Consider the following 25,050-nt stretch of genomic DNA (forward strand, 5'->3'; position numbering starts at 1 on the left):
TTTTAGGAGAAATTTCCTTAGGCCTTTTCCCTTCACAAGTTGGAGACTTAGCCGGCTCGGTCTTGCCTGAGGGTGCTCCTCCCTTTATTTCACTGTAGATCAGCCCCCACCCCTAAATCGCTTTCTGTTTCTGAACAAACCTTGGCTGTGGTGCTTTTTCTCTTCAAACTGTACACTCTGTATTTCTTTCTGCTCCCTTGTTCTTAATGTAAATCTGCATTAAGAGTAAATTCTGCCAGGCGTTGGTGGTGCACGCCTTTAATCCCAGTACTCGGGAGGCAGAGCCAGGCGGATCTCTGTGAGTTCGAGGCCAGCCTGGGCTACAAAGTGAGTTCCAGGAAAGGCGCAAAGCTACACAGAGAAACCCTGTCTCGAAAAAACAAAAACAAAAACAAAATCAAAAACAAAAACAAAAAAAAAAGAGATTCTAGCAACCATGCAACAGTCAATATTAGGCTATCTTGAAGAATCTCCTCCAACCCCCTGCCCCCCAAAAAGCCTGTAACTTTTCAATTTGTTTCAGGCAAGTTCTTAGGACAAGGGCAGAAAGCAGCCACACGTGCTGCCAAACCATCCCAAGTATGGCTTCTGGCCCAGCTGCTGATACTCTTCTCCTCTGAAACCTCTTGAGCTAGACCTCTGCAGCCCACCTGCCCTCAGCACTGCTGTCTTCCACGTTCCTGCTAGGATGGCTCCAGTTCAAAGTACCCAAGTCTTCCACATTCCTCTGAAACCATCACATGGTCAGGTCTGTCAGAGCAATAGCCCACTCCCTGGAACCAACTTCTGTCTTAGTTATCTTTCTATTGCTGTGACACACCACCGCAGCCAAGGCAACTTAGAGAAAACTTATTAAGTTGTGCTTATAGTCCCAGAGGGTTAGCGTCTAGGATGGCTTAGAAGACATGGTAGCAGAAGGCTGGAGACGCAGCTGAGAGCTCACATCTTGATCCAGTTTGAAACCTCAAACTTGCATCCTGTGACAACCCCTAGCCCTCCCCCCACCACAAGGCTACACCTCCTAATCTTTCCCCATGTCTACCAACTGGGGACCAGGTATTAAACAGATGAGCCTATGGGGGCCATTTTCACTCAAACTACCATGGCAATGTTTTCCCCAGCTTGTTTGCTTTCAGCTTCTGCCCTGTGATGTCCCTGTCCTGACGGATGGCTGGAACTCAGCACTCATTCTGTAAATGATCATGCAATTAGTTAAATTTAATGAGTACAGGAAGGACCATGTGACACTGTAAAATACTAACTTCCAATGGTCTTTTCTACTTTTTTTTTTTGTTTTTTTTTTTTTTGTTTTTCGAGACAGGGTTTCTCTGTGTAGCTTTGCGCCTCTCCTGGAGCTCACTTGGTAGCCCAGGCTGGCCTCGAACTCACAGAGATCCGCCTGGCTCTGCCTCCCAAGTGCTGGGATTAAAGGCGTGCGCCACCACCGCCCGGCGGTCTTTTCTACTTTTAAATATTTTATAATATTTTAATATCTTTCTTGTTACCATCTATAATCATTTCAATTGATTTCTGTACCCAGAAAACACTTGCGTGTTTTCAACTTGAAAAAGGAAAGTACTTCACCTACAATTTGTTACTATTTTGTTTTCACTTATCATGAAGTTCACAGATAGATTGGGCTACAACAGAGCAAAGAACCAGTTTTGGGTAATAGTTTTGGGTAATTTACACAGGAACTAAACAGTCCCTCCTCTAGACTCCACTCTTCCCTCTCCAAGATGCTGTCTAGTGGTCTAACCTACGGCGAGAGCAGGACTTATACAAGCAGTCTCATTCCTTGTTGAAGGCACAGCCGCACAGAAGGACCTGGTGCTGAGTGTGCACAGCAGCCGCCATGAGACTGTGAAACAGGAGCAACCCAGTGTGAACCAGCTATTGCCACTCCTTGGTAGTCACAGGTCACCTTTATCTCCAGGGTTAACTGAGTGCCTGTGTACAGATGCATGCCTGTCTCTGGGGCATTTCCCCATGTTTTCTACATCAGGGCAGATGGTGCAGTAAGTACTGTTTGAAATTCTGGAAGTGAGGAGCCTGGATGCTCCTTAGGAAGTGCTCATGCCCAGCTAGCCACAACACACAAAATATTATGCTGTACTTGTAATATGAGCTAGATGAGCCAATTAAAATTGTACTTTTCACATTGAGAGGTGGTTAAGTACCAGTACAACCACAAGCATAAACTAAATATGGCAAGGAAATTAACTCAGCAAGCACAGAACTGACACAAATGTCATTTAAAATTATTACTGTAAGAAAGAATTTATACTATACTAAATATACTACTAGCTAAGTATACAAACACACACACCCACAAAAAAATCCAGTGAAAATGTAAGTAAAATTGCTTTTATTTTCATAAATAAAAAGAGAACTCATTATATAAACACTGGGCAGAAGCAGCATGTGAGCTGTCATTGCCTCTATGAAATACATGCAACACTAATGTACAGTCCATCCCCACAGGCTTCATGCTGGAGCTTCATATCTGATATCTCCTCAAATTCCCAATACCACTTAGGATCTTTTCGTTGTTGTTGTTTTGTTTTTTTGTTTTTCGAGACAGGGTTTCTCTGCGTAGCTTTGCGCCTTTCCTGGAGCTCACTTGGTAGCCCAGGCTGGCCTCGAACTCACAGAGATCTGCCTGGCTCTGCCTCCCAAGTGCTGGGATTAAAGGCATGCGCCACCACCACCTGGCACCACTTAGGATCTTATATAACGGGGCATGTTAGGCAGCTGGTGGTACCTCTTCAGTCAACAGAATTCTCATCTGACCATGTGAACACCGTCAATTAAGGATTTCAAGACCTGTACCTACTGCACTTTATAGACGCGCTGGACACATTCTGTGTTTCCCTTTCATTAATGGCAGTTTAGCCAGTACACAAAAACCCCACTACCTAGGTTAATGAGCACTAGTACCTACAGTAAGTCCCACAGGCAGAGGGTGAACAGGCAGGGGCAAGGACTACTTAGAGCTCTGTCACTAACTGGCATTTAGGACAAGTGACTCTGTAGGAAGGGTGAAACTTGGTATTTTTTCCTACAGCAAAATAAAACTTAATGCCCATTCAGTAGTTTCTCTAAGTGTTCTGAAAGCTGCAGCTTCAAATATTAAACAGACATTGTAAGCTGCAACTAGCATTTCTATAAAAAAGAAAAAAAGCTCATTGATTCTATGTAGCTTTTCAAAGGAGTGTAAACTATGATATATGATTTATTGACTATAATCTTGATTCAAGGTATAATCTGTTTATTCTGCATCATGAGATGTGTATTCCTCTTTCAATACTTTCTGTAGATTGATGTGTTTCTCACAGGGTTGCTATGTGGATGCAGTGGTTGTCTACATGCCTACACACTGCTGGCATACAGAAAGCTCTTATGTATACTACTGTTCCTATCTTGTGAGCCAATCTGCCACCTATGAAAGGAGTTAACACCGCAGGAGAGTAACCAAGTAGGACACACTAGAGATGTGTGACCCGTTAAAGTGTCACACATCCTCTAGTTCCCAGTCTGTGGATATAACCAAACTGTTTAAGTAGTGCAACCCACTGTGAAGATCATATTTTATGTTTATATCTTAACCTTTTGCTGATATGGCCTCTGGCCTACAGCCAAACAATTCTAATAGGCCATATACTGAAGAAAACCATGTTAAAAACACAATGTACACCAAAATCAGGTAACAAAGGGCATTTTCTTAAAATGCTTTTAACAAAGGAGTCATCAGTGTGATCCAGGACAACCTATCTTGATTTAGTTTATGAAGGCTCTCTTTACAACATGCAATCTTTTACTTCTTTAAAACACGTGTCCACTCTTCATCTCTCTCTACAAAGAAACACCAAATGCTAGTACAAAGCTTTGTCCCCTAAGTAAAAAAATTCATTAGAAAAGGTACGTGTTAAAAAAAAAACAAACCACTGTCTGGATTCTGAGGGTGACTCTGGGAGCGTGGGACTATGCAGGGAAGGGAAGCGTATGCCAGGCAGGAGACCCGTCACCGCTGATTTTCAAGTAAGTTCCACATTCTTCGAAACACTGATTTTCCAGTAAATTATCGACTGGTTAAGTGTAAGGAAAGAGTTTGGTCTGAAGGTTTCTGATTTTTAACTGCGATTTTCTTTTCCCACCAGAAAACTGTGTTAGACTCAGTGATGAGAGGTGAACCTATTTCTTTTCAAAACATTCTTCTGGTATCAAACAAGAAGGAAAACAAACATTGTTTTTGTGAAGGTAGAAAAACATTAATATGAAACTAATTATCTAGAGTTCAGACAAGGTCCAACCCCCACATACACTCATTAAAGACGTAAAAAACAACGCTTCCAAATGCTGTCCTGATTAAAAAAGCAGAGCCCAGAAACAAAAGCATGAAACACCTCTATGTTAAAAATCAAGAATAAATAAACAAAGGCCAAGTCCCTCTGAGGTTAATAATTACCCTATGGGCTTCAGAGAAATCAGAAAATGTCCCCTATGAACTGGCAGCAAGATTTCTAAGCAAGTGTTACATTCTTAAGAGACAGAACACCCAGTGTCCTTTTGAGGTTTGATATCTGGTTCTTTTACAGGTTTCACTTCTTCTTCTGGTTTGGGTTTGACCTAAGGAGAAAGAAACAAAGTTAAATATGCAAATGGAGATTAAGAAAACCCACAGATTTCCTCTACTTCAGACCTTCAAAGGTGCTGTATTTAAAGGACAGCATTGAGGCTACCCACGCTATTCCAGAAGCTGCACTTTCAAATGCGGCCCACAGGCAACACCCAAGTGGATGCAAACCTCAGGTCCAGCAGGTACTCCTCCTCTACAATTTCGGAAAAGGAAGAAAAAATTTGGTAAGGGAACCCTAGGGTGTCGAGATCATTTATGACAATATAAGCTATCTTTGAAGGTACTGTCTTAGAGGCTCAATAGGAAGAAAAAAGGATTACTTTAAGGAGTACTTGTGTGGGGAGGAAACTGTAAAAAGATGCAATTTCAAGGGAGGACTTTGGTTGGAAAACAATGCCCACTCCTTCGGCCACAGAGCCCTAGTCTTTTGATAATTACACATACAACTTGCCCTGTGAGCGACCACTCGACTCAGAGCACCAAGGAGTGCTTAGGCATAAAAGAATGCAAAGCCTTCTACTTCACTCCTGGATGACTAATGGAGTGCCAGGGAGTTAAACCAAACCTTCAAATACCCAGTGTCAGAAGGGGGCATCATCGCTACAGCAACATCAACACGGATGACCCCGCCCCCCCCCCCCCCCCACACACACACACAAGCTGTGAAAATGAGACAATGTGCTGACAACAATGTCTGTAAATTACAGAGAATCTAGAAGTCACTGAAGGTGCAGGGCTGCTTCTGAGAGCAATCTACAACTGAGTGGAAGCGGCACCACGGTGAGCTGACTGAGCATTCAGACAAATACATAGGCCTGCTGGAGCAGACGGACATCGCAAACTAGCTCTACATTCTTAAACGTCTGGACTGGAGGAAAAGCCCCGTTCTCATACACTGTCATCCTTGGGTCTCTTGCTGAGATCAAATGCGGCCATCGCTTCCGGCGTCCAGTGAGCACTCATAGGAGGAAATTCAAAAGGCACAGGCTCCACCAGCCCGTAGTTTGCTTTGAGTTCCAGTTGTGGGGCTTCTGTTGGGATCTTTTGAAAGTAACTGCAAAAAGCAATTTAAATAGTGGTTTATTCATTTATTCTGCAACTACCTGAGCACCTAATATGTTCAAGGCTACAATGAGCCTGACAGTTCTCTGCCCTGGGGGCAGTCCCAGATGGCCAGATGAGAAAGTCAGGAAGCCCCACCAGTTACAGAACTGTGCAACAGAGGCTCCCAAGGGCAGAAAGAAGGCAAAGTGGGGCGGTGGGCCGGCATTTGGGGGAAGTGATAAAAACAGACGAGTAAAAAGTTCAGTGAGCAAACGCTGAGGATCACAGGGAGTATATAAAAAGGTAGGCAGGGGCAAGAGTGATCGGCCCAGCTTAGGAAGGCACTGCACTACAGTTTGTACACTAAGTTACTAACAGTCTTGGTCTTACTGCCCAAAGGGGGCAGAAAGAATTATGAGAAAATTTAAATTTCTTACTTTATAGTTAGCTCAAACCAGAGTGAGACAAATATGCAAAGAAGCTGATCTCACACACTCACACACACACACACACACACACCCCACATCAAAGTAGCAAATGGAAATAAAGTTAAGAGAAAATGACGTCTTTATAGGAGTATCCTGATGAAATAAACTTACATTAACAATTCACATTTAGATTTTAAACCTGTTTTTTATGACATCACCATATATAGAGTAAAAAGCCTTACAAACAACTTCACCGATTTAAAAAGAAAGTATTAAATTTAAATGCAACTTAAGACAACTCCTTTGAGACTAGAGATAAAGCCGTTACTAAAATGTTACTATTTTAACATGACAATCCCTGTGGTATTAGTATCAAGGAGTGAGCGACTCACATGAACCCATTTTCCCGCTGACATTTGTCCAGGGTGTTCTTCACCAGGCTTCCAAGCTTCCGAAAGAACAGGTGACCTGAGGGCTTGGCTGTGGGTCCTGGCCCCTTGGTTTCCCCGTACTCTTTGCACAGGGCTTCGGCCTCCGTGTACACTGCAGGGGGGACAGAGGTCTCAGAACAGCTGCGCCTGCTGTGCGTGCTCAAAGGCTGAGTCTCAGCAGCCACCTCCGCTCTGTCACCTGCCACATACGCAGCACAGGACGGTGTGGCGGGAGGCTGCGTCTTCTACAGGCTCGAGGAGGAGAATTTTTTTTCTGTTCTCCAACCATCTTGTCTATTCCCTTTATGAACTCAGCCAGATCTACTCATTCCCTTTAGGATGAAAAGTTTTTTTTTTAAAGGGAGTGAAAATTCTGAAAGCAAAACTTACATTTTTCTGCTTCTTGGAGAGCCCTGATTGCTTCTCCACATTTATCACTGGCCAGCAGAGTCTGGCCATGGTAACAGTATGCCTGGTGAAAGAAACACATTTCATATGTTCTGTCCTCGAGGTTACATGTCAGACAAACACTGTCCGTCACTGTGTGGACTGTAGTGCAATCCTTTCCTTGAGGTGGGCTTCCCTCCACCTCTGCCCAAATCAAAGGTACAGTTAGGTGCAGCCCTGAGGCAAAGGAGATTTGTCACTACGTTCCAAAAGCAAAACCTGCTAGCTAAGTCTTGTTTTAAAGAGGACAGAAGTAAATAAAGGAGTCAGTTCTTCGTTATGCATACGTAAAGGGGGTGGCTAGCGTCTTGAGATGACAGAGTAGAGAGTCTGCTGCTTGTCCCATTCCATGTGTCCCTTTCCCTGTCCATGTCCCCTCCTCCCGCCAACCAAGGTCTTCTTGAGTTCAGGCTGGGTTCAGGATCCTCCAGCCTCAGCTACAAACACTAGGATTACAGGAATGTTTCACCACACCCAGGAAGGACCAAGGTTTTAAGAAAAATGCATCAGCCCGAAAGTCTGCTCATTAAAATCTGTTGAAACAGACACTTGGTGCTGAGCAGTAGTATGTTGGAAAACATTATGGCACGTGAGGGATAGACAATTACTTAACTCTGAAAAAGGTTTTGACTGCCTCTCATATGATAACAATCTTAAGTTTGGTGGTTTAACCAACTGGTAAAGAACTTCTAAAATGGTGCACACTGGTGGTTTTTTATCTAGGTCATATACACTTCGTGGTATGCCTCAGGATTAAAATAAAACAACAACAAAATCGCTGTGTGTATAGAGATGTGAGTGAGGCAGGTGGTCAGAGGCCAACCTTGGTTTCAGTCCAGGCCTTCGGCTCTGTTTGAGGCAGGGTGTCCTGTTATTTGACGTGAGGCATGCAAGGCTAGCTGCTGGTATTTCTTTCTGTCTCACTGTAGGGTGGTGTCATTACAGATGTGCACTATTGCATCCAGCTTAACATGGCTTCTGGGGATCTGAGCTCAGTTCTTTACACTTGCTCACAACCTACATCTTCCCAAGCCATTAAGATTAGAATCTGAGGATACCCTTCTCAATGAACAGGATAAAACAACTGGAGAATTCTCATTATGTGTCCAGCCTGAAAATACGATTTGGGACCATGCAGCAACTCTAGGTCTCCAATTCTCTATCATCTCCTTCCACTCACTCCTGCCAGTGAATACTTCCTGAGAGCTGCCTGTCCCTGGCTTGCTGCTAATGGTTAGTGGTGAGATGAGACCTGGCAATCAAGGGGCCGGAGGGTAACCACCCCAGCTGTAGGCTGCTGGTACTCACATAGGCCGTGTAGAAGCACATCTTCAAGTGCAGGTATTTCCTCCATTTGGCGGAGTATGCAGGCTCCAAACTGGATAAAGTATGATCTAAAGTTACATTTTAAAAAGCAAAATATCATTTCACCCACTTTCACTGGAACATTTCTTAGTTCCTGTGTTCTGGTGCTAAAAACATAATGCCATCTAGTCTAACTTCTAGCTTTCATACATTAAGAAAAAAAAAAAACGTAAATACTTAACATGGTTTATTTCCTCATAATTACATATTTGAACAACATAATCAGTACCTCTTCAATTTGATGGTTAATGTGGCTTTAAGTTAATGACAAAAAAGACAGAACAAAGGATTTCAAAGCAAGTATTTCTATCATAGCTTCAAAACTGTATGTAACATAGCCATGCAGACAGCACTCTATTTGCCTACCACAAACAACTCCTATTATCCATTCAGCCAGTACTGAACCGTGCATTCACAACACACACTCACTCACATATCCGCACAGCTCACATAATCCAAGCACTTCCTAAATCAACTTTTGTTTTCTTTATTTTCCACTTCACTATCACCGTCAAACCTTCCTTCATTTCCTCCAAAGCCTGTAACAATGTCTTCCTAACCACGCAGCCTGCCTATTCCTTCACACAGCAAGCCTGTGTATTTCAAAATTACAATCCAGTCAAATTCACTGTTTTGAAATGAGATTAAAAAGCCACTTTCCTCTCGCAAGCATGCTCTAGCACGCCCACACTGTTCCGTTTCTTACATCACTGATGTTGTAGCTTACATCATGATCTGACTCCAAGTTCATCTCCTTCCCTAGACTATGAGTTTACTCTTACCTACTCAGCAACTGAAACAGTAACGATCCTCCAAACAGAAAGCTAAGTGTGTTTCCTAGATCACAGGCACCAATTGGCGGTCCCACCTTCCACACGCTAGCAGTCAAGTTATTGGTGGTCCCACCTTCCACATGCTAGCAGTCAAGTTATTGGTGGTCCCACCTTCCACATGCTAGCACTCAAGTTATTGGTGGTCATGCAACACTTCCCTGTTCTATGTAATATGTAACACTATTCCTATTCTTAGCTAAATAAGGGTAGCAATTTTAAAACGGTTATAAAGATCTGGGCATGACTTTAGTCTCAGCACTTGGAAGGCAGAGGCAGGTGGATCTCTTGAGTTTGTGGCCAGTCTGGTCTACAGAGTGAGTTCTAGGACAGCTAGGGCTACACAGAAGGACTCAGTCTTAAAAACAAACTAACCAACTAAATACATAAAGAAGACTGTTACAAAGACTGAAACCAGCAAAGGCTCACAGAAGGACTCAGTCTTAAAAACAAACTAACCAACTAAATACATAAAGAAGACTGTTACAAAGACTGAAACCAGCAAAGGCTGCATATACCCGGCTATACCCGGTGGGAAGCACACCGTCACCTTTCTCCCCATTAGAAGCCGTGCAGCACATTAGCTGTGAGACTGGGGACTGACTCAGGTGCTCCACTACTAGCTACAGCCCCAGCTTCTCATACATTAATTTATAACATATTCATTAACTAACACGTATACGTGCATATCTGTGTCTGAGAGGAGTGTGTGTGTGTACTTGTGCGTGTATATGTGGAGGCTATTCACCCTATCTGCTGAGACAAGGTCTCTTCACTTTTACCTGGAACTTACTGACTGAGCGAGGCTGGCCACAGGGATCCCCTCGACTCCTACTCCCTGGCTCTAAGATCCCAAGCACATGTCATCACGCCTGGATTTTTTACATCCTACAGATCAAACTTGGGTCCTAATGCTCGTATGGCACACTTTACCCACAGAGCTATCTCTCTGTTTTTGAGACAAATTGCCCAGACTAGCCTTGATCTTACTCTGTAGTCCAGACAGGCCTTGAGCCTCTGGAGTACCTGTGTGACCATGCCTGGCCTCTTATTTTAAACAAGGCCAAAACCCCAAAGATTTTATTCTAGTATTATAATGGAAAATATGAGAATCTCGCTTTCTTCCCTTTTCAGCAAAAATCAAATGGACATGAAAAATCTAAGGACCGTGAATGTAACAAACCGATGAGCTTACCTGCTTTCTGGTAGAAGCTGGCCGTTTCATAGGCAAGTGCAGCGATCAGTCCCGGAGCATGCTTCAATTCAATTGCTCGGGCAATTGTTACTGTAACCGAAACACAATAAATACAATCTCTAAGTTCACATCCATGTATGGGAAGTTCAGTCATGACAGCAAAAGACAGCCTGATAGTCTTCTTTCAGATTTTCAGGTTTTTTTTTTTTAATACATTTTAGTGTAAAAATTTATAGAAAATATAAACACAAAAATACTGATTTTGTGTTTCTGATCCAGTATCTTAAAATCACCATTAACCAACTATTAGTCAATAACAGAGAATTACTGTAAAATAGCAATAACATAAAGAAGAAAAAGACTTTGAAAGCACTCAATTTTGAAATACAGATAAAAAGTTTATAGGAGTTACTTTACTGTTTTCTGCAACTGACAGATGAAGACTTCAAGGTAAGTTACTGAGTGGAAGAAGAAAAATAATAAGCATACCACAGGAGGAAGATCAGTGAAGAGTTAATGTTTGCGGCTGGAGTGATAGCTCATAGTTAAGAGAGCATAGTGCTTTTTCAGAAGAACCTGTTCAGTTCCCAGCATGCATTTTGGGCGGGTCACAACCACCTTTAACTTCAGCTTCAGGGGATTTGGCACCCTCTTCTGACCTCCCAGGGCACCTGCGCGTGCTCATGCGCGCTCTCTCTCTCTCTCTCTCTCTCTCTCTCTCTCTCTCTCTCTCTCTCACACACACACACACACACACACACCCCTAAAAATTAATCTTAAAAAGAAAACCCAAAGATTAACATTAATGTTGTCAAAAGGCATGAAATCAAAATCCTCTTTAAAGGAACATTAGCTGGAAGGAGCTCTTTAAACAGCAAAGGAAATGTTAAAGGTAAAATGACCCTCATAATCAATTCTTCAAACCTGAAAGGCTAATTCTGGTATTTTCTAAAGGAATCAAAAGCCAACATAAATAGTCTTAAAAACAAAACACCTTCGAGTATTTAGATACCTTCTTGGGCCTCAGCCTGGCACTGGATGATGTAAGCATCTATGAGCCGAGCCTCTAAGTCCTGTCCCTTTTCTGCTTGTGTAAGAAGTTTGGGTATATGACTTTCCTACAGAGGAAGAACAGGAAACAAACATGTCAGTCTCATATTAACACTATGGTCAGAGCTGAAGACACGACTACAGGACATTCAACTCAGAGACTCACTGGGAACCTAAGGGAACAGACCAAGCAGTGACTACAAGCTCACAGGTGAGGTATTGTGTATTCAACGTCAACTTTTATAAAAAAATCCAACAGCAAAATTTAGTTTATGGATAGATTTGCCAACGCAATACAATGCAAAGCATGCTTTCATCTTAGAAAGTATTCACTGCAACAGTAACCAAAATTCTCTTTTGTACTGTGAATTGTTCATTCACAGTAAAAACTAATGATGAAAAGAAAATACTACAAATTCTACATCTAATTCAGGACACAAAAACACCTTAAAGCTGCCTCCAAGCAGCCCTTAGTAAGCAGCAGTTTCATTCATGAGAATGAAGCAGAAGACCAGTCTCAGAGGAAGACACGATTTTTCCTCAGAGTTCCCATCCTATCTTCAGGTTATCTGACATTACTAGATTGCAGTGACTGGCTGGCCAGTGAGACCCAGAAGGCAGCCTCAGAGTCAGTGCTGAGGAACTGTGACTGCCCCCGGCCGCAGCGAGAACAATGCCCAACAGCACAGACGTTAGTTCACCTGTTTTGTTTTCACTCAGGGTAAGAGACAGAAAGGCAAGCAGAATATTGTAACTTAAAACTTCTAGTTATGACTCACCAACTTTAAGGGAAAATGGAGTGATTAACACAGCAACTGGCTGTAGTTCACCAATAAGGTGGTTAATGTACAACGTGCAGTCAGCTCAGACCTGAGCACTCCACATGGGCGCTCAGCACCCAGGCTACATCTGTGCCGAGTCTGTACAGTTTCCTTGTCAACCATTCCCTAGACTATACGGTAGGACGAGTACTCACATCGAACTACACGGTGCTGGTAGACAAGAGACGATTTACAGAGCACAGGAATGTGCACGGTTTACACACAGAGCCCAAGTCACTTGGGAATCTAGACTTTGGTATGGAGATGTGGAAGGGCAGTCTGTTCTTGAACCAACTCCCCACAGTTACCGGAGGAACTGGACTACCTCTTTGACACATGGAGTTACTAATCCCACCATGCAGTCCAAGAATTAATGTGCCACCCCTGCCCCACCCTGCCCCACTTCCCCATTATACCTTTAAATGTTTAAAAATCCCAGCTGCAATCTTTAGGCTTCGATGGACGTCTTTTGCTTCATCTTCTGTTATGCTTTAAGACAGTGGTTACGTTAGTCAGAGGATGAGTCTTATTCCTGGCACTAAGAGCTAACACATATCAGAACACCACGGCTGGGGGAGGGCTCAGTGGCTAAGAGCTCCTGCTACTCTTGCAGAAGACTCAGGTCAGCTCCCAGCACCCATGTCAGGCGGCCCACAACTGCCTGTGACTCCAGGCCAGAGGTGACAATGCCTCTGGCCTCCACGTGCATGTGCACACACCCCACACACACTTTAAAAACATCAGAAAACTAATTAGCTATTTGTGTTTCTTATTATTAGTTTTCTTCCTTAAAAAGAAAACAATCTAATTTGACACCAAAACCAATTAAAAATGCACATGAAATATATTTCAAGACTCTGCAGGTGAACAGAGACCTTGCCTAGAAGTAAATAAATGCTAAACAGTCTAATTTCTTTCCAGACTGTTCTGCCATAAACAAATACAAAATATTATGAACTTAACACACACTACTCTGTTCATCTGAATCATTTTATTTTAGCAAACATGACTCATGTTTAAACGGCTGCATGTTATTATGTATGGATGAATCCCAAGTGATGTGCCAGTATCCACATCAGTCACTACAAAAGTTGTCTCATTTAATTTTACAATTCTTAAAAAATGTTACTTTCTCTGTGTGCACAGGTGCACAAGTGGAGGTCGCAGGACAAGTCTGTGGGTTCAGTTCTCTCCCTCCCTCGCGTTGTGGGTTCCAGGTCCAGCTCAGGCTTATGTCACTGGGTAGCAAGCACCCTTACCCACTGAGCTACCTCACCAGCCTCATGCAGTTTTTAGTCTTCCAAACATCTTTTTATATGCTTGCAAGCTTTCTGTACCTCTTTTCTATGAAGTGCCTATTCGCATCCTTTATTTTCAACTGACTTGATGACATTTGTTAATTTTTAGATTATACATTAAAAAAATCGACAACTTGCTGGGTGGTGGTGGCACACGCCTTTAACCCCAGCACTCTGGAGGCAGAGGCAGGCGGATCTCTGTGAGTTCGAGGCCAGCCTGGGCTACAAAAGTGAGTTCCAGGAAAGGTGCAAAGCTACACAGAGAAAGCCTGTCTTGAAAAACCTAAAAAAAAAAAAAAAAAGGACAACTTATAACGAGTTGCAGTTTTGTTGACCAATTCTGTCACTGTTTTAAATCTTTGTTTATAGTACTTTAAATGTAGTCCAATTGGCACATTTTTAATGACTTCTTAGTTTGGGGCCTCATTTAAATCTACCATTGTTAACAAGGTAATGAAAACCTTTCCCCTTTAAAACCAGCGTACAGATGTGGTGGGAAGGCTTGCTGCACAAGCTGGCAACCTGGAATCGATCTCTGGAAGCCATGTAGAGGTGGAAGGAGAGAACCTATTCCACAAGCTGACCTCTGACCCTGGCCTGTGTGCCCTCTCCCACCCCAAGAGCAATAAATACAAATTTACAAAACAAAGATTAAGCTGCATAACTGCTGAACGTAAGTATGAACAATGACTCTTATACTTACTTCAAGTGGAACTTCATTATGTTTAAAAAACAATACACACACACACACACACACACACACACACACACACACACACACACACAAAACCTCTGCTTTCTAACTTACTTTTCTTTTCCAGCCAATCTTGAAGCATATTTGGTATACCACAATGCTACGTTAAATCCCATGGAAATCAATTCAAAAACAGCATCCTGCTGGGCACTGGAATTAAAAATTAAGTCATTAAGTTCTGTAAATTATGAAGACATTGCTGTACAAAGCTTGCTTGGCTTAGCAGGTAAAGCCTCTTGTGACCAAGTGTGATGGGCTGAGTTCAATCCCTGGGACCCACGTGGCAGAAGAGCACTGACTCCTGCCTGTTGTTCTCTAATCTTCACATATGCACATACGCAGGCACACACACATACACATGACCACACACACAAATAAAAAGTACATAAATGCAGTAATTTTAAAAAATTATGAAGATATAGCTGGGCTTTTAATCCCAGCACTCAGGAGGCAGAGGCAGGTGGATCACTGTGAGTTTGAAGTCCAGCCTGGTCTACAGAGTGAGTTCCAGGACAGCCAGGGCTACACAGTGATAGCCTGACTCAAACAACAACAACAAAACAAACAAAAAGACAGAACTAACACACACAGATGCAGGTAATTAACAATCTAAATACAGTGATCCAGAATTTTCTTAGTTTGCTTTCTATTTGCTAAGACAGGAATCATACACATACAGGCATGCACGTGTACACACACATAACCTGGGGAAAGAAAGGGTTTAGTTCAGCTTTCAGCTTACAGTCCAACATGACATCAGAACAGACACTCAGGGCAGGAACCTGGAGGCAGAAATGAAGCAGAGGCCATGGTGGAACACGGCTTACTGGTTTGCTCCCCACGGCTTTCTCAGTTCCTTTTTATACAATGCAAGATGACCTGCCCAGGGGTGGCAACGCCCAGAGTGGGCTGGCCCTTACTCACATGAATCATTCATCAAGAAAATGCCTCACAGGCCAGTCTGACCAAAGCATATTCTCAGCTGAGTTCCCCCTTCCCAGATGGGCTTAGTTTACATCAAGTTGACAAAAAAATTAACCAGAACAAGTATGAACTGTGTACTCCACAATAATAATCATGAAAAAGTAGTACCCAAAGCTACATAGAATAATTTTAAAACTATATAGTTCTGAGACTCCTCCTTAAAAAGTCAGAAAGCTTAGGATGGAACCCAAAACAAACAAAAACTTCAAATACACTTTATTTAGTGCGTGTGTGTCCATACCATGGAGCATGTGTGGACATCAGAGGACAACTTGCAGGAACTGGTTCTTTCCTACCATGTGGGTCTTGGGGAACAAACTCAGGTCAGCAGGCTTGCAGTCAAGCACCTTACTCAATACACCAGCTCACCAGCCCCAGTTTGGCTAATTCATATGATGTCATATAAATAACTATCTTTTCTGGTGCGCATGTGCGTGAGTGAGTGAGTGAGTGTGTGTGTGTGTGTGTGTGTGTGTGTGTGTGTGTGTGTTTCTGAGGATCAAATCCAGGGCCTTACACATGCTAGACAAGTATTCTACTACCAAGCTACAATCTTGTTTTAGAACACTCAATTTCAATAGCACAGTCTAAATAGTAATATGACCATGTACTATTAAAAATTGATTTTTCGGGACTAGAGAGATGGCTCAGCAGTTAAGAGCACTGGCTGCTCTTCCAGGGGTCCTTAGTTCAATTCCCAGTAACCACATGGTGGCTCACAACCATCTATAGTGGGATTTTATGCCCTCTTCTGGCATAAAGTTGTACATGCAGATAGAGCACTCATATACATAAAGTAAATAAATCAATCATTAAAAAAAGGAACACAAGGTAGACAAAGACAAGTCATAGTCATTAGTTACTCAAAAAGTAACTACCCACACTCCAAGAGTACTACTGCCCACACTCCAAGAGTACTCCTACACACTCTCCAAGAGTACTACTACACTCTCCAAGAGTACTACTACACACTCTCCAAGAGTACTACTGCCCACACTCCCAGAGTACTCCTACACACTCTCCAAGAGTACTACTACACACACTCCAAGAGTACTCCTACACACCCTCCAAGAGTACTACTGCCCACACTCCCAGAGTACTACTACACACTCTCCAAGAGTACTACTACACACACTCCAAGAGTACTACTGCACACTCTCCAAGAGTACTACTACACACACTCCAAGAGTACTCCTACACACCCTCCAAGAGTACTACTGCCCACACTTCTCCAAGAGTACTACTGCACACTCTCCAAGAGTACTACTGCCCACACTCCCAGAGTACTACTGCCCACACTCCAAGAGTACTACTACCCACACTCCCAGAGTACTACTACACACTCTCCAAGAGTACTCCTACACACTCTCCAAGAGTACTACTACACACTCTCCAAGAGTACTACTGCCCACACTCCAAGAGTACTACTGCACACTCTCCAAGAGTACTACTACCCACACTCCCAGAGTACTACTACACACTCTCCAAGAGTACTCCTACACACTCTCCAAGAGTACTACTACACACTCTCCAAGAGTACTACTGCCCACACTCCAAGAGTACTACTGCACACTCTCCAAGAGTACTCCTACACACTCTCCAAGAGTACTACTACACACTCTCCAAGAGTACTACTGCCCACACTCCAAGAGTACTACTGCACACTCTCCAAGAGTACTACTACACACTCTCCAAGAGTACTACTGCACACACTCCCAGAGTACTACTGCACACTCTCCAAGAGTACTCCTACACACACTCCAAGAGTACTACTGCCCACACTCCAAGAGTACTACTGCACACACTCCCAGAGTACTACTGCACACTCTCCAAGAGTACCACTGCCCACACTCCAAGAGCACTTCCTGAACAAATAGAAAACTGAGAACTACCACTGCAGTACAGACCAATGCCTTCTAGAACCAGGAGACATCTGGGCAGTGATGGCGCATGCCTTTATTCCCAGCACTCGGAAGATAGAGGCAGGCAGATCTCTGTGAGTTCAAGGCCGGCCTGGCCTACAGAGTGAGTTCCAAGAGAGGCTCTAATGCTACAAAGAGAAACCCTGTCTCAAAAAAAAAAATCATCCCTGTAATGCCAGCACCCCAGGGCCCCCGACAGGAAGGAGGACTGCCATGAGTTCCAGGCCAGCCTGAGCTTCATGATAAATCTGAGGGCAGCCTGAACTGCAGTGAGAATGTCTTGGCACAAATATACATGTAGCACAATTTCTAAGTATGAAGTAATCAAACAGTTTCATATGTACGGAATACTGGGTAGTGCTCAAGGTTACATCACATAATTTTTTTTGTATTTTATTTCTTTTTTGAGACAAGGCCTTGTTCTATCACCCAGGTTGGTTTCAAGATCATGATCCTCCTGCCTCAGCTTCCCTCATGCTTGGTTTATCAGCATGTGCCACCATGTTTAGTTTAATCATATAATTCTTCACTATTTATCTCATGAAATGCTAAAAAACCAAAACAAAACAAAAAAACCCAACCAACCAATAATAACAACCACCCCCCAGGAACATGGAACCAATATTGGGAATGAAATGGGGAAAGTGCTGAATTTACGTAATTCAAGCCGTTTTATGGCCTGTCAAACTTTCCATTGTAATAATGATGAAGGCTTGATCCTTAAAAAATAGACTTCATGGGGCTGCAGAGACGGCTCAGTGGTTAAAAGCACTGGCTGCTCTTCCAGAGGACCCGGGTTCAATTCCCAGCACCCACATGGCAGATCACAATGTCTGTAACTCCTGTTCCAGGGAATCTGACACCCTTACACAGACATACATGCAGGCAAAACACTAAAATACATAAAATACAAATAAATAAATTAAAAAAATAGTCTTCACAACAAATCCCTAAATCTAGATGAAAAACAGTGATTACACAAAGAAAAACAGAAAAAGTCTTGGAAAACTTTGGTAGTTAAGACTACTAAAATCCACATAACATGTCCAAGGAAGGAAGGAAGAAAGGAACATATAGTGAATGTTTTAATTCTATAGAGGCCTGGCATTATGTCATTCATCATGCCTACATTTTCTTGTTTTGTTCTTCACAGTACCCTATTATCATTACATCAAAATCTAGTTAAAGTAGATGTTCACTTCATAGAAAACCTGTATTGTGTCTCAGCACGTATGAACCCAACATCCATTCTTTCTATTTTAACACCACTCTGGGATTTTTAACATCCCTTCTGCTGTGGATGGTCTTCCTGTATGCAGTGAATATGTTGCTATCATTGGTTAATAATAAAGCTTCTTTGGCCTATGGCAGGGCAGAACATAGCCAGACAGGAAAGTCAAACTGAATACAGGGAGAAAGAAGGGTGGAGTTGGACAAATGCCAGCAGCTGCTGAAGGAGTAAGATGCCAGAGCGATAAGCCCTGGGTCATGTGGTGATACACAGATTAATAGAAATGGGTTAATTTAAAAGTAAGAGCTAGTTAGTAATAAGCCTGAGCCATTGGCCAAGCATTTATAATTAATATAAGCCTCTGAGTGATTATTTTATAAACTGCTGCAGGACTGAGTGGGATGCAGAAAAGTACCCGGCTACAGCCTTCCTATTTTTAGTTTATCTTTTTATTTATCTATTTACTTATTTGTGTTTGTGGATACACATGTGCCGCAAGGCATGTGTGGTAGTCAAAAGGCAAATTATGGGAGTTGGCTCTCTCCTTCTACTTTATGTAGGTTCTAGAAATTGAACTCAGATTGTCAAGCTTGGCAGCAAGCAATTTTATACAATGAGCCATTTTGCTGGCTCCCTTTTTTATTTTTTATTAAATGAAGATCTATGGCCATTTTAATAATCCAATTGTATTTTTAAAAAGTAAAAGTTAACAGCACTATGATCTATTATTAATAGTTGAGTAATGAGAAAGTTGTAAAGGGACATTGTAAGAGTAGAAACACAACTAGAAAGGAGGAGAGAAAAATCAAGCCCATGTTGAGCTGCAAGCTGGGCATTATTAAACAGGCCCAGGTGTTTAAAGTTAATATTTATGTTTTCACAAAAATAGATTTTGTCTGGTAGAAACACATTATTTTAAACTTAATAGCATACACCTTAGTTTAAGTCAATGTTTTAATTTATTTCCTAACAAATGAAATTGCTTATCTGTTTTTCTCCTGCAAATACACTGGCCAGTTAAAAGCCGACTTGGATTTATTTAGGGCCTCATTAGCACCGCTCACCTCGGGACGTGTCCTTGCAATGTATCAGTCCACTTGAAACTCTGAACGTATCGTAATTTGCTTTCTTGGGTAGAGTCACCTGGTGAATTTATGAAACCTATAAAAAATGCAACATATTTTAATTTTAGAACAAATATTATTTGTTCTAACTGAGAATGGTGGTACATGCCTTTAATCCCAGCACTAGGAGGACAGGCAAGTGGATCTTTGTGAGTTCAAGGCCAGCCTGGTCTACAAAGCTAGTTCCAGGACAGCCTGGGCTATACAGAGAAATGCTGTCTCAAACCCCCCTCCCCCATCAAAATGTTTTTTTTTTTTTATTCATACAGTTACTTTTTCAGGTGTCTGAATGAAACTTCTGATACTTTTCTCCTCTCCACATTTTACACAGTCTCCTAATATTAGAATATGTAATATATATATATTATATATATATAAATATATATATGTAATATATATTTATATATATATAAATTTTAGACTATTAGAAAGACTATGTACTACCATTTACAAGGTCACATTCTAAGACCCAATAATTCCAAATATAGCTGGAAGATAAAACTATCTGTATCTGAAAAGTTAAACGTACACTACCACATAGCCATTTTTTAAAAACACTTACCTTTACAAAAGTAACTAACCTTGTAAAAGTGAGAAATACAAGTCTGCTGCATTCTTCATCATTTCTGGATTACAGCTCAAATCAGTGAACAATTCGAGGAGCCGAGTCCTGGATGATCTCAAATCACTTGCATCAACAGACGGTAAAGCAAAGTAAGTTGTGTGTCAAAGACTACGTAAAAAAAGCAGCTCAGAGGCAACAACTTAAAAGCTTTAAGACAACACACACACAGACCCCTGCTAGCTTCTTTACCATGTACCGATTCCAAGGAATAAATTTAATTAGGGCCAACATTAGAAATAAATGAAGTTTCTAGTAACAATCACTTCAAAAGTTATACAAAAATAAACTCAGTCTAATTAAAGGGGCAATGCATGTGCCCAACTGTTGTTCAGATCTTTCATGGTCTTTTAATAAAAAACCCAGAGCCAGATATCAGGGTAAAAGCTGAAAGATCAGAGAAGCAGAACAGTCAGCCACTAGTTCTTACCTCTACAAAATGCTCAGCCTCAAGAGAGTGATTTCCTGTTTCTTCAGGCCTTATATACTTTTCTCTGTCCTGCCATATTACTTTCTGGGATTAAAGGCATGTGACTTCCCAAGCAAAGGACTGAGATCTCAAGTGCTGGGATTAATGGTGTGTGCCACCACTGCCTGACCTCCATGTGTAATCTAGTAGCTGTCTCTGTCCTCTGATCCTCAGGTAAGTTTTTTAGGGTACACAAAATATCACCACACCCAATTATACAATAAAAATATATAGCAAGTTTTAAAAACAAGACTATCAACCAGGCATGGCAACACAAAGCTGTAAGTGCAGTGCTCAGGAGGCAGAAGAGGGATCCTTAGCTACAGAGCCAAGGCAAGTTTGAATCAGCTCAGGCTACCTGAGACCCTGTCTCCAGTAACACAAACAACAACTGAGTGTATTTAAAATTCATTCTTCATTCTGTTTTTTTGTTTTGTTTTGCTTTTCGTGCGTAAGGCTGGCTATCCTGGAACTAGTGGTGTGGACCAGCTAGCATTGTATTCACAGAGATCCGCCTGCCTGCATCCCGAATGCTGGAATTAAAGGCATGGGCTACCACCCAGCTCATTCTTCATTCTTTAGCCAATAGTTTTGGGGAAAACAGCAATTGTGTATGATTTTAATAACCTTTGAATTTCTGAATTTGGCACTACACACAAAGCATCTGACATAGTCTATGGATATATATACATCCAGAAAATGTACAATTGTATGACCATTTGGTTAAAATACCTAAGTTGTCCCCGCATGCCACTCTTCTTTGTAACAGTGTCTTATACCCACCTTTCCTTCTTGCAACACCACGGTCACAGTGAGCACTGCAGTTTTGAGATGTTCCTCCCCATTCAACATTCCTTCTCTATGTCCCCAGTTCTCTCCCACACATAAAAATACCAGTCTTTGGCCTTTTGGTTTTCTTTTGAGATCTCTATTCTAACATCTTCAATGACTTCCTCTCCTAGATCTATAGCATCTCTAATCTGCATCTATATCTAATCCAGAAGGCTGTGAGATTTCCAGAAATCACATTCAATGGACATTAACTTAAGACATTTAAAATAGGTTTAAGCTGCTGAAGAATAAATTTAAATTGTAAACACACAGAATGCATAGTATATAATATATTCTCTGAATGTTTTCAAAATTGTTTGCAAGTCTTCTCATTCTAAATACATGTTAGTGGGTATATGTTTATACATGTGCAAATATTCATACCTGGGCATGTGTGGAAGCCAGAGGTCGGATATCTGTGTCTCTCACTGAACCCAGAACTTTTTATTTTGGCTGAACTTGCTGGCCAGAGAGCTCTAGGATCTGCCTGTCCCCACAAACATCTTGTGCCCTAGTGCTGGGGTTCATAGGTGTGCTATCTTGTCCATTTTTTTATGTGGATGTTAGGAATCTGAATTCAGTTCTCACACCTGTGCCTAAATTACATATTTCTAAGGCATGTTTTTCTCAATTTGTATAATTTTAAGATGAATTTAATTTTGGGCATGTTGAACTTTGGGTGATTGCGCTAGGGTGCATATGAGTGGGCATGAGCACACGCACGCGCACGCACACACACACACACACCCCAGAAACAAAAGAAGCAGGGGGTCTAACATAGAGGGCAGAGTTTGCCAACTCCTGATGTCAGTTAAACAATTTATGTGAACCTCAGCTCAAGTCCTCTCTCCTATATCACTACTTTGAAGGCATTTTAAATCATAGCAAACTCTCCCTTCTTGGAACATAAGTAACTTACTGTCTGGCCTATTAACAATACTCACATCCTACCTTATGGCTCTGTTGAAATATATAGTTTAACTTGTTACTGATTTAGCCCTTCTGGGACTCATTTACTGATCTAAAATTAAGGATGTAGCCTTGATGACAACCGAAGCTTAAATATCCCATGATTTAATCTTCATCCGTTAACGATAAAATAGAAATTGATCATGAGTTTAATGTTAGGAATGTGTCACACATTTCTGTATTAACCACAGAACTTATAAAATACCCTGAATCACTGTCTAACCAACACTGCTTAAGTTGCAGTAACACTTACTTGCAAATCTTTGAGGCAAGGGGACCAGTGATCATGCCATAGTAGTTAAAAGACACGGGAGCTGTGGCTTTTAATGGGTTCCTATGAAACCAATGGGTCATTTTCTCGAGGTGTGCTATACAGGCAGAAGAGACATAAAAACTGAAAAATTAAGTAGGAAAAAGACATGTAAAAACTGGCTATTTTTACAAGATATATACCCTTATGCATAAGCTAATATACACAAAATGTACACATATAAATATAATATACCACAAATGAATTTTATCTTAAATTGATACTTCAATTATGCCTGTATAAGAAAATAGAGAATTTTGTTCATAATAATTTCAGTGATAAGATACAAAAGAACAGTATAAACTTTAAAATGCATTGAACAAAAATCCCCTGGAGATAAGTGATCTTGCTACAATGTGTTCTCACCTGGGGGTCTGGGGGAGAACCTGAGAAGCTGGCTGTGCAGGGCTCCAGACTACACTTCTGAGAAGCAAAGCTGAGACTTTGGGTGGACAGCTACAAATGAGAAGGTACAGGACCAGATGAGTCTCATTTCCTTAACACAGTCAAATGGATCCCCCCCATTAACACTAAGTCTATTTGAAATAAGTAAGTTTCATATTTGTTTTATTTTCCACATATTGCTGGCACCAAAGGACCTTGGTGGATACCTTTTGTTCTGTAATAAATTGATTGGGTATAAAACTACTAAGAACATTTTTATATAAAATATAAACTGTGAATACAAAAACATTTGAAAAGCTACCTCAATGAAATGTCAACTTTAAAAAATTGTAGCAAAAGAAAAAAGGCAGCACTTGTATGGGTTGTTTTTTTGTTTTTTTGTTTTCCTGAAAGTTTCAGGGTAGATAATGCCTTTAGTAACACAAGAAGGCTCCAAGTCGGAGTCTCAAACATCTCATTAGATTCCAGAAGTAATACAGAAGCAATTCTGATAAGGTAAATGTAATTTACAGGCATTGCACAGATTTTCATTCAACCTTTATTAGGGGGGGAAAGTGTATGGAGGGGTACAGTGTTCTGAAATATCAACATTATGCACCACTCAGGTTAGACTTACTCATGGCCAAACCGTTTTGGGGAAGCACCAGATATTTAACGAACAGAGAAGGCATCATATACTCAGTGAAAGCCTGGGCAGATCCACTTAGGACTCAAACCATTTAAGAAGCCCTTTCAGAACATATCACCAAAACAGCGTCCATACAAACCATCTCCAACACCTGCGCAAAGGCAGCAGTAGGTGAGCCCACTCTACTCTAGGGAAATTTGTGAAAACAGAATTTCCTCGATTGTTTCTTTTAATGACTGCACTCTCCTCCACCCTTCACACACTCGTCGGGTCTCCAGAACTCGGAGGGTGGGGTCGAAGAACGACACACCCATCCTCACGAGCCTGCAGAGCCCCAAGTACAACCCCGAATACATAGAGAGCATCACCTGCCAGACCCCCTCGAACGAGCTCGCTGACACACCCCCTCCCATCTCGGGAGCTCCCCGGAGCCTACCTGCGGTCTAGACACTGCCTGCGCCCACTTCCTGTTTACCGCCCGGCCTCTTCCTCCCGGCCGCGACCCCACGCACCCTGCTCCTGGATCGCGATCAGGCCTGAGGGTGGCACACCGATCCTGTCAACCCCGGAAGGCCGAGCAGATGACTGCCAAGCCACCGTTCTGTGTCTAGCAAGCTCTCTAACAGCCAAAGGAGACGCCGGGCGAGGAGAGCCGGCCGAACCAGCAGCTAATACCGTCGAGTCTTCCACTGACTACCACCCGGGGGTCAAGGGAGCTCCTGGAAGGGGGTGACCCTCCTGCTGGAGTGCAGGGACTCGAGGGGAGGGAGATCACGGGCTCACACAACCGCTTGACATGCTTACCGGGGACTTCAGAGTCCGTACGCCGCTCTTCCTGCTGGAGGAAAAGGAAGGCGGGACGGAGTCCGCCAGCCAGACAAGGAAGGCGCCGGTAGCACCGAGACAACTGGGCTAGAGCGGCCGGAAGCGGGGCCAGCCGCTGGCGGGCGTCACGTGACGGGGGACCATGACAGCGGCGGAGGCTGCCGTGCGTGTCTCAGAGGGGCGGGTTCGGCCCCCTCGGCTCGCTCCGTCGGCCGACCCTTCCCAAACTTCGCCTGCTCTTACCTCTCCAGATCCTGTCTGGGTCCTAGAGAGGAAGGGACGTGGCGCGGGGAGTCCCCGAGCCAGGGCCGGATGCCGCCGTAGCGATGGCCTCGGCCGGTTGGGGCGGCCTCAACCTAACCGGGGCGTGGCTTAGGGGGCGTGGCCTCGGCGGGGCGGCCGCCTTCGGAGCTGCAAAGTTTGGCTGT

General features: G+C 42.6%; 1 protein-coding gene across 7 annotated transcripts; it reads right to left on the reverse strand.

Moving 5' to 3' along the window:
* Window positions 1-2,340: 2,340 nt before the first annotated feature.
* Brox (BRO1 domain and CAAX motif containing) lies at window positions 2,341-24,988 on the reverse strand. Of its 7 annotated transcripts, none has more exons than XM_076548135.1 (14): window positions 24,866-24,988; window positions 23,131-23,220; window positions 22,708-22,822; window positions 20,145-20,251; window positions 19,504-19,600; window positions 14,357-14,452; window positions 12,667-12,739; window positions 11,392-11,497; window positions 10,380-10,469; window positions 8,298-8,383; window positions 6,933-7,014; window positions 6,504-6,654; window positions 5,534-5,693; window positions 2,341-4,629 (listed from the first exon to the last, which is right to left on the reverse strand). In XM_076548135.1, exons 3-14 carry the CDS (start codon window positions 22,806-22,808, stop codon window positions 4,543-4,545), a joined length of 1,236 nt encoding a protein of 411 aa, XP_076404250.1. In that variant the 5' UTR covers window positions 22,809-22,822; window positions 23,131-23,220; window positions 24,866-24,988; the 3' UTR covers window positions 2,341-4,542. The 7 variants fall into 7 exon arrangements, with proteins under 7 accessions (XP_076404250.1, XP_015862531.1, XP_042114699.1 ...); XM_016007045.3 differs by having other exon boundaries at window positions 22,708-22,848; XM_042258765.2 differs by having other exon boundaries at window positions 24,602-24,867.
* Window positions 24,989-25,050: the final 62 nt, after the last annotated feature.

Source organism: Peromyscus maniculatus, chromosome 11, assembly GCF_049852395.1.
Source record: "Peromyscus maniculatus bairdii isolate BWxNUB_F1_BW_parent chromosome 11, HU_Pman_BW_mat_3.1, whole genome shotgun sequence".
Taxonomy (NCBI): Eukaryota; Metazoa; Chordata; class Mammalia; order Rodentia; family Cricetidae; genus Peromyscus; species Peromyscus maniculatus.